The 10,996-nt window shown below is 40.0% G+C and overlaps 1 protein-coding gene across 3 annotated transcripts in view; it reads right to left on the bottom strand.

The window, feature by feature from the left end:
- NOVA1 (NOVA alternative splicing regulator 1) overlaps positions 1-10,996 on the bottom strand; it is a 339,809-nt gene that overhangs the window by 79,269 nt on the left and 249,544 nt on the right. For all 3 annotated transcript variants that reach the window (XM_019518933.1, XM_019518934.1, XM_019518935.1), the window contains exon 3: positions 9,655-9,821. In XM_019518933.1, coding sequence (XP_019374478.1) covers positions 9,655-9,821 — 167 coding nt within the window. The remainder of the gene's footprint in view (positions 1-9,654; positions 9,822-10,996) is intronic.

Raw genomic sequence — 10,996 nt, 5'->3', positions numbered from 1 at the left:
ACTGTGGCATTGATGCCTACACATTTGGATGGGTAAAAAATTGTCTGATGGGGCGCACCCAGAGAGTAGTGGTGGATGGGTCATACTCAACCTGGCGAGATGTGAGCAGTGGGGTACCCCAGAGCTTGGTCCTCTGGCCCACACTGTTTAACATCTTCATCAGCGACTTGGATGAGGGGGCGGAAAGCACACTGTTGAAATTTGCTGATGACACTAAGATGGGGGACGAGGTGGACACACTTGAAGGGAGAGAGAGGCTGCAAATTGATTCAGGCAGGCTACAAAAGTGGGCAGATGAGAACAGGATGGGGTTCAATGTAGATAAACGCAGGGTGCTGCACCTTGGGAGAAGGAATCCACAGCATACATACAGGCTGCGGAGTTCCCCTCTTGAAAGCACAGAGGCGGAACAGGATCTTGGAGTCATTATTGACTCCAAGATGAACATGAGCCGCCAATGCCAGACCGCAGCCAGCAAGGCCAGCCATACCTTGTCATGCATCCAAAGATGCATCTCAAGCCGGTCCAGAGAGGTGATACTCCCCCTCTATGCAACTTTGGTCAGGCCGCAGTTCGAGTACTGCATCCAGTACTGGGCGCCGCGCTTCAAGAGGGATGTTGCCAGCCTGGAAAGGGTTCAGAGGAGGGCCACCCACTTGGTGAGAGGGCAGCAGGACAGGCCCTATGAGAAGAGACTGAGGGACCTGAACCTGTTCAGCCTCAGCAAGAGGAGGCTGAGGGGGGACCTGGTGGCTGCCTACAAACTCATCAGGGGAGATCAACAGCAAATAGGTAGAGCCCTTTTCTCCCCAGCACCACCTGGGGTGACAAGGAACAATGGTAATAAGCTGATGGAGAATAGGTTTAGGTTAGAGATCAGAAGGCAATATTTTACAGTTAGGGTGGCCAAAATCTGGAACCAACTTCCCAGGGAAGTGGTCCTCGCCCCTACCTTGGGCAAATTCAAGAGGAGGTTGGATGATCACCTGTCTGGGGTCTTGTGAACCCAGCATTCATTCCTGCCTGTGGCAGGGGGTCAGGCTAGATGATCTGTTCAGGTCCCTCCTGACCCAGCTACTATGAAAGTATGAGAGGGGCAGTTACCAGCTCAGCCCAGAACATTGTTGAACAGGGATCCATGGCCTTCCCTGTGCAGCCCCCCAATCTTCATGCTAGAATCACCCCTCAGCCAGATGCTGCAGCCACAAAGGTGTGGCTGCCCCCCACCCTGTGAGGAAGGTGTGGCTTTCCCCAGGGCTCCAGGGGAAGGGGCTTCAGTTCAGAACTTGATGCCGGCTTCAAGAGGTAGCAGAATCCTCTGAGCCCTTACTGGATTTGTTCCAGAGCATTGGTCCCAGGACTCGGATAGAACTGAGACAGGGGAGGGACAATCTGTGCCTTGATGCCCTGCGTTGGGAATGCAGGTTGCCCTGCTCATACTGCCTTTTCCCCAGCACCTTGTGAGCCTCGCTGCTCCCCAACTCTGCCTTGCCTGGGGCAAACCCCCACACTCCATCCTGGACAAAGCCAAGGGACTCTTAGGCCACAGCAAGTGGGGGCATCCTCACAGAGCTGGATTCTGACTGGGCTGCATTGCAGATGGCAGGTGCCTATGGCTGACATAATGTAGCAGCAGGGGAAAACCTGTTCACTGGGCAGCCAATCACAGGTGGCCCAGACACTTGGTCACGTTCAGCAGCGTCTGACAGCCTGGGGAGACCGCTGAGAGGCAAAAATAAATGCCGCCAACATGCCGGTATTGGCTAGTGCTTGCAGCTTGCATCCCCCCGCAAAGGCAGACACATGTTCTGTTGCCTCCCAATCTAACCTAGGGGACTTAGAGTAAACAGCATAACTTAGATGGATTCCAGCTAAGTTTTTTGAATGTCTGTACCAAGCCAAGGGTCTGAGGAAGAGGGTGAAACTCTTGTTCTCGGCACCGACATTTTGTTAAAAGAAATGAGAAAAGTGTATGGCCAAAAGGATTTCTTACAAGACACAATTTTTGAACAATGTTTATGTCCTGATTAATAAACATCTTTGTTTCAGACAGAATCATTTGCATACTGCTTTGTCTACAAAACAGTTTTGCTTGTTTCTTATAGATCTATTATAACCTACTTTGTGGTAGGGAATTTATGTGACAACTTTTAGTGCAAAGTAGACCAAACCCCATAATTAACCCAGCAAAGAAAGGTTTTTAACTAAAATAAGACAGAACTTCAACAACAACAAAACATGCTTAAAAAAGAGAAGGATGAAAAATTAGCAAAAGTGAAACAGACTTGGTGGCCTGAGGGTTGTGTCACAGGCTACAGGATAGAATTAGGGAAAAAAAAAGAGCGTTCTGTGTCAGGGAATAATTTAAAGGAACCTGATGAAAAACAATGAAATAATAAGTTTGCTTTCATAGTGTTGGTAAACTTGTACTGATTTTGGTATCTTATATTGTGTCCTTTAATATCATTTCAAAATTTCATGTCAATGGGCAGGTAACTAGAAGAACTAACTTAGGACTATTTAAGGCTTTAATGATGTAGTTGGGCCTCTTCACTTTCTAGTACAAAATGCTTGCAACTATATAACCTCTATATATGAATCAAACAATGGTGATTGTCCCCACGGGCGAACAGCATCTCAGCAAAAGATTTGGAGCCTATTAGAACACCAGTATATATTGGGGGCTTGATGGCTAACCAGGAGCTTCCATGAAAATCACAGGGAAGTGATCTGGAAGGAAGGTAATCCCACATCTCATTCTTTCTCCTTCCCAGGAATTTGTAAATGGATTTATGCAGTTCATACCTCACTGAAGAATGGCTCACTGGTAGTATCTTTTAAATATGCTATGGTTTAGCCATTGGTTAAGAAATCATTCTTGACATTGAAACCTTGCCAACTTTTTCCAGTTGACTAATATAATAACTATAATAATCAAAATAATAAATCTTTCTAAAAGAAAGCTAACTGAAAACAAGGTGATGAGCCTATTTCAGCAGCATTCGTCATTCTCTAATTCTAAGAATGTCAATTAGGATTCAAATATGGATATAGCATAGCAATGTTATTTGTCTCAGTTGTTAATGATCTCTTCTGACCAGTGAACAAAGATCAGATGCATTTGATAATACACCTAGAACTAGCATGAATAGAAAGAATGTCTTTGAAAGCAGTAGTGTTCTGTCAGCAGAGCTTAAAGGGTGGTTAGATAGCTGATTCTTCTCATTTGTGAAGCCTTTTTCTTACAATGTCACACAGGGCTCAGTCTTGTCATCTTCCTGTTTAAAGTTTATGGGAAGGTTCTAAGTAGCTCCTGATGCAGAGTGAATACTGTCTATATCAGGGGTGGGTAAAATGCAGCCCGGGGGCCGGATGCAGCCCACCAGGCCATTCTATCCGGCCCACAGGGCCCCTAAAATATTTAGAAAATTAATATTTATCTGCCCTGGGCTGCCTGTCATGTGGCCCTCAGTGGCTTGCCAAAACTCAGTAAGTGGTCCTTTGCCTAAATAATTGCCCGCCCCTGGTCTATATATACATAAATATTTAGTTTTATATTTGTTAGTCCAAGATGAAGCAATTTCCTTAAATTTCCAAAGCTGAACAGAGATAAGAATCTGGGATAGAGCCAGCTGGCTTAAGATTTAAATAATAAAATAAATTATGCTATTTTCCAGGAGATTCATTTTAAGAAACTGAGGTAGTTTACTGAGCATCTGTGATTAGAAGGAACTGGCCGAGATATTACCAAAGTGGGCATTCCGGGATTCAGGCCAACGTTTTTAAATTAGGTTGTATAAAGTTAGACCTCAAATTCCATATCTAGTTTTCATTAACTTCAACAGGATTTGGTAGCGCTCAGACCCTCAGGCCAGTCAGTGTAGAACTATGAAATTAAGTTTAAGTTTAGTCATTTAATTTTGTACAATTTGTCCCTAAACTCTGGGGCCCAGGTTTTCAAAAGAAAGACTCTGAAATGGAATAACCCAGGAAATTGTTTTACAAAACGGCTGAATATTTGGCTGCTTCCACTGATAATTTTAGGTTTCCATATGTTTTTAGCCTGGATTTCCAGCTCAGCTAGTAGCAGAAATGCCTTTTGCACTTTTGGATGGTCAAAAGACATCATACTTTTGTTTTATTGGTCATTTCTGGTTCTATCATTTCCTAGATAAACTCCTGAAATATTGTCTACCTGGAAATGACTGTGAAAGCTGTATGGAAGACTCAGCTAATGCAAAAAGCAATCATGCACCTTCTGAACAAGGTGAACCGCTGACAGCATATTACGCCCATCTTTATAATGGGCGCTGATCAATTTTCAGGTGAAATTTAAGGTATTCTGTACTATCTTCACATAATGAAATAACTTGGAGCCCTGCTATCCAGGGTCTACACATACAATTTCTGGCCCCTGTAAGTAAATCAGTCTAGCACCTCTGTAAGAGGAGACAGAGTACTAGGACAGTAGGGTACCAGAAGAATTTGCCTTTTGTCTTATTTTAGGATGAAGGACTGAATCCAGACATCTGAAGAATGCTGAGAACCAAGGCTAGTAGAAGTTTGGCATACTGGGGGACCCTAACTAGTAGTTGGGATTGCCTAATGACTATCTAGGCTGGAGCCAGTGGGGCAGAAGAGGGGTAATTCCCATTGAAGGATTAATAATAAGAGAAGTGACAACCCTCAGGTAAGAATTTTTGTGGACCAACTGCAGGGTTAGAATAGACTTAGGTATGCTTTTGAATGAAGCATAGGTTTGTGAAACAGGAGAAGACAGGCATTTGTAGGAGTAGCTAACAGACAATAAAGCTGCAGAACACAAGGTAGCTTGATTAGTGGAAGATCACAATCTTTAAAAAGGTGAGGGTTGTTAACATCTGTGGAGTGAAAAGAGTTTATCCTTAATTCAGTAGGTTATAATGAGCCATAATGTCAACATCTGTATTCAGTACTTGGTTCTTAGTGTCCAGTTGCATAAACCATCCACTTCATCCTCACCCACAGCTTTATCTTTAACAACCAGTAATTCCTTTAAACCAGAGACACAACTATGGGCACAAAGATGGCCCCTCAATATGCCAAACCTTCAAGAGCTGCCTGGAGGAGGAATTTTTAGAAAATTGCTGCACCAAACCAGAGTTATACTGACATTATATAGATTATAACGTCAACATTTGGAAACAACACTGAGACTCACTTACTGCCTTCCATCACAGATTTAACAACTATCACATCTCAAACAAATTTTCTCTGGAATACTCTTACGCTAACACTAACTCTCTGGATACCACAATCCACAACTGGGATGACACCCCACAAACCACTATAGCACAAAAAGCCCACAGACCACCAGATTTAAATCCACAAAACCAGCAATCATCCCAAACACATCAAAAAGCTGTAATTTACAGTCAGGTCCTCAAACACTATCAACTCTGCTCTAAGAACACTTGCAATACCTTGCTACCCTGAAATTTGCCTTTATACAACAAGGACACTCCAGCAGAGATATAGACCATATCTTTGCAAGAGGTGCCCAAATACCTGGCACTAATCTGCTACAAAAGGAACCCCTGTTATTATAAATCTCTAGTGGTTACCTACCAACCTACACTTGAACCAATAAAAAGTATCATCAAACAATTATAGCCTATGACCAAAAAAAATATCAGCCCTTGAGAGAAATATTGTCAGCCCCACCATTCCTGGCTTTCAAACAACTCCTTAACCTAGACTTGCCCAAGTCATCCTAAGAAGCAAATTCCTCACTGATCAACATACATTACATGGGATTCAGCCCGTCCCATTATCAACCTTTCAACACAGCTAAAATAATCAACATCTCCCACAATAAACCCATCAGAATCCACAGTTCCTATAAGACTATCCTAGCATGGGTATATCTGGGTATATGGTATAGACCTCATCCAGTGCATCAAACGCACTCGTGGAAACTACGCGGGTAAAACTAAACTAAAACTATGCACCGGGCTATATGATCACAGAGAAAAGATTAAGGACAGAGACACATCAACCAGTAGGAGAACAGTTTTCACATAAAAACCCCCCACTCAATTTCTGACCTCACTATCCCTGTACTCAAGGGATATTTACAAGACACCTTGAAAGGGTAGGAACAAAAATTCATAAGCTACGAACCAAGGACTGAACATGTACACTGGCTCCATAATTCAATATCATTTACCTGATTTCTGATAATCTCTTTTGACTCTACAGGTATTTATGACCTTGTCCCTTCTTAATGGTCCTAATCTCCCACTGAGCAAGCTATCCTTTCTTCTACAATTTTCATTTTTGTTAGCTATTCTTGGAAATGTCTCTCTTCTCCCATTTTACAACCCTGAAGACTGTTTTGGGCCCTAGCAGTGCCCGCTTCTTTTTCAGACCACAAGAAAAATGCACAGAATTGTCTAAATCTAACTCAACCATGAAGTTAATCCAATAAAAGATTTCATAGACATTAGGGCTGGAAGGGACCTCGGAAGATCATCGAGTCCAGCTCCCTGCCCGAAGGGCAGGAAGTCAGCCGGGGTCATAAGATCCCAGCAAGATAAGCATCCAATTTACTCTTGAAGGTGTTCAATGTCGGTGCTTGAACGACCTCCGATGACAGGCTATTCCAGACCTTGGGGGCTCGGACAGTAAAGAAATTCTTCCTCATGTCCAGCCTGAAATGGTCTTGAAATAGTTTATAACCGTTCGACCTCATCATCCCTTGGGAAGCTCTGGTGAACAAACGTTCCCCCAGATACTGGTGGTCACCCCGATAGACTTATAAGTGCCCATCAGATCACCCCTGAACCTGCGTTTTCCAGGCTAAAGAGCCCCAGGGCTCTCAGCCTGTCATTGTAAGGTCTGTTTTCCTGACCTCTGATCAAGCGTGTGGCTCTTCTCTGGACTCTCTCAAGTTTCTCCACATCCACATTTTTGAATTATGGAGCCCAAAACTGGATTCAGTACTCCAGCTGCGGCCTCACCAAGGCTGAGTACGGGGGAGAATGACGTCCTGGGATTTGCTTGAGAAGCATCTATGGATGCAAGCCAGAGTTTTGGTTGCTTTACTAGCCACCGCATCACATTGCAGGCTCATGTTCATCTTGTGGTCAATGATGACCTCCAAGTCTCAAGATACTGCTCACAATTTTTTTTGCCTCTTGCATATTTCCTGGACTACCATGGTTCTAACATGACTCCAAAAACTCTCCGGTGGACAGCATGGGAAATTTCTGGTGGAAAGAGCACAAAAGAGGTGGAATGATGAAGTATTCTGGAACTGGATGCCTACATTGAAATATTGTGTTTGGGATTTTTAAAGCCCATGTGCACAGTGGGACAATACAGATTGTGTTACGGAACTTTTGTGTTTTAGTTTACTGATCATGAAAATAAATAGGAGTGATTCCTGCCACAGATAAGAGCGTCTCTAGTGACAAAATACACTAAGATACAGTTCTTCACTGGCTGACAATGGAAAAGTGGGGCTAGCTTACCACTACACCATCTGCATCTGTCTGAACACTTAAGCTAAAAAGTCCATAGGTGCTGGGGAACGCTACCCTCATAAAATGCTGCATTTGTCCACTCAGTTCTATAATCACAAGCCTGGTTGGTAGAAATGTTGTGAAGCATTTTGGCCTTTCACTAGGGTTCTGTGTTAGAGAACTAGAAACCATATTCAAGTTTCTACAAATAAAAAATTATGATAATTCATAAAGATTATTGTCCCAAAATTTATGCTAAGATTTACTTTGGTTGGTTTCATTAAGCTGCGAGTTGTTTGCTCCCAAACAAAATAATATCAAGGTTTTAAGTCATAATTGCTGTTTGTAAAAGTTATATAAGCTTTAAAAAATACATGTGTTATGCCTGTTATAAAGAGTGTATGTGGTGTGTAAAAACACACATACTCTAGAGGACAGATTATCTTATTTCAATTTGAAAAAAAGCTGTGAGAATATGTTTTCATAATTTAAATTTGCTAAACCAATTATTACAGTGTGCAATTTTATCATGCAAAGTTATCACTTGATTACAAAAGAAATGGGAAGTCATTTAAGTTTGATTATAAAATACATATAGTTAAATTTGTATATATACCTCTGCATACACACACATCTATACATCTGTATGCTGCACATACTAATATGTTGTGGTATTTTCAGGTCATACTATGGACTCATATGATAAACTGCAGAACCAATAAGTTACAGTGTATTTATCTGTTGTCCTACTACCTTTGTGCAATAATTAGGCATATTATTGTAGTAGAACTGTAGTCCAATATCTCATAGTCCTATCGACTGAACTAGGAATACGTACTTTATATTACTGAAAAAAGGAAAAAATCAGCTTTCCCTTGCAATGCAGAACACTTACTTCTTGTTATATCATGAGACAAGGGACTTAAAACTGTAACATTTTGTATGCAGAAAATCTATTTGAGACATCACATTTTTAGCTACCTGTTCCTCTGAACCATATTCATTCACACTGCTGGTAACTAAAGAAAAACTAGTTTGACAGGAAAAGTTATATATGGAAGCCAGGTCCTATGGATTTAAAAAAAAAATCTCTAAAGAATTTCTATAATACTTTTTTTTTCCTCTGAGATATGTACATATACAGAATAAATGATTTTGTGGTAATTAACAGTAATCTGCAATGCCTCAAATAATTTAAATTTTTAATATTTTAGAACAATGTAACTATCCCAGCTTCATGCTAATAAAAACTTTAAAATGCAGTACATAATCAAATACACATTCTGGGTATGTTCATGTGCACATAGAATAAATAATTAAAGACAATACATACAGCTTACGAACCACTGCATGACACTGAATCTTATTAAGCGGACCATTCAAATACAGGAGAAACAAGAGAAAATTTCCTCTGAATGCTCATTGATTTAATTTTTTCTCTTCTCCTTTTCCTCAAGAAATAACTTAATAAATTACAGATTTAAAAGTACTTAGCCCCATTAATTCATTCTCCTTAGAGAACGTTGTTTTTCCCAGTTTTAAGTTTTCTTGGAAAATGTGATGCAATACAGAGATGACGTTAGATCATTATATATATATATCATATGTGATTACCTTAGTTACACAAAACATAATATTTGGAGAAGCCATGTAAAATTTATGCAAAAAGATGCTAAAAATGGATAGTTGGAACAGCTGAAAATACAAATTCTTGTAATTTTCAAGTTTTTTTTATGTAGACTTCAGATGACTACCAAATGACATTCATAACTAAGACTTTTTTTGATGCACAAAGGTGAAGAAATGTATTGGTATAATTTTCCTAAATTGTAATATATCTTAAGGATCTACGGTTCATATTTTAAATCTAAAATGGACTGACCATTTAAAATAAGAGTGTTCCCTGAGATAAAAAGATAAATTTATGATTTAAATTTATAAAGTATTGTGTATAAACCCTACTGAGAATAATAAATAGATAAACTACAAGGCAAAAAAGATCAGTAAATTCTTGAAGAATAAAACCTCTGACATTCTCTTAAGATACATTTAATGTTGATTCTTTACATGTTAAATCTTTAAGGCTTCTCAAAAAAGCAGTTAATTCTAAGCAGCTGATGTGCCTCTGTTTTCTCAACAAAAAACTCACTTGTTTGATGCGGTCTGGATTAACAGTGGTCTGGGGCTGCAGAATGCTGACTGGCTCAGTCTTGGCCACATTTTGAGGCATTTCTCGAATCTTTTCAGCAATGAAACCATGTACTGCATTCAGCGCTTCAACTGTTCCCTGGATCAAACACACCCGCTCTGTAGTACCTGTAAAGAGAGAACTTTTATTGCAATCAAGCCTTATATTAGATGCTTGCCCATGGATTTGTCAATATCTCAAGCAATTGTTTGAATTGTGACTGAACATGGACACCTAATTATTAAAAGGCAACATTAAAAGGTAAATGTAGCAACAGTTGGTTAAGTGTCCAAATAGGGAACAAATTTCCAAAGTTTAAAAACAATTTTAAGTTAATATCATGTGAAATTGTTTTGGGTAACTTCTGTTGATATAGCTCTTACATTTATCTGTGTGAACTTTTAGTCCAAATTACCTAGCTATTTGCTCAAAAGTGGCTAAGGCATATTAATGACTACCCAGAAAATAAATAAAATATGATACATACAGTATTATAAATGGAAAAAAAGAAAGAAAAGAAACAATGTTGCAATCCTAATTAGAAATAAGAGGAAAATTCTGAACATTATTCAAAAACTATTTAAGATTCTAGCTTGATTTGGGATTATGCTAAAATGTTAAATAATGTTTAAGACAAGCATTATAGTAGCTCTATCCAATAATATAGATAGAATATTTATTCTGTATGTCAGAGTATCAGGTCTTCAGGGAGAAATCGCAACCGTTTCTGAACTAGAGAGAAAATGATTCCCTTAAGCAGAACAGCCCTCAAACCATTCCTCATCTTGAGTTAGCACATGGGTTCTCCTCAGTCTGCTAGGTCTAGTACCATTCACCACTTATTCCCAGGCATACTGTGCCTATGAACAGCAGTTGGTCCCTTCTCTCCAGTCTCCTGCTACACGGAAGTTCTCTTTCCCACCAATTCTAGTTTCTCCCTCTCCTTCCTAGCATCACAATAATTCAGCTTCATCTTTGACTTCAGATTCTTTGTGTATGACCTGCTGAATCCTCAAACCAAGATAAAAGCTATATTTTCATTATGTATGGGTATAATGCTCAGCAGAATTGGATCTGATCCATAATCAGAGATTGTAGGTATGACTATAAAAAAAAGGATTTCAATGATGATTAAGGTATCAACATTTTCCAGAAAAAGTCTTTCAAGTCTAGACTTCCAAGAACTACTATTTTTGGGTCAGATTTCTTGATTGGATCCATCAATAGGCTGCTAAACACACAGATGAAGTTTTCACTTCCCCAAAAGAGAAGACTTCATTTAAGACTTCATTTTTGGGAAAAT

Source organism: Gavialis gangeticus, unplaced genomic scaffold, assembly GCF_001723915.1.
Source record: "Gavialis gangeticus isolate Ggan-Ray unplaced genomic scaffold, GavGan_comp1, whole genome shotgun sequence".
Classification (NCBI taxonomy): domain Eukaryota; kingdom Metazoa; phylum Chordata; order Crocodylia; family Gavialidae; genus Gavialis; species Gavialis gangeticus.
This window is presented reverse-complemented; position numbering and strand designations above follow the sequence as displayed.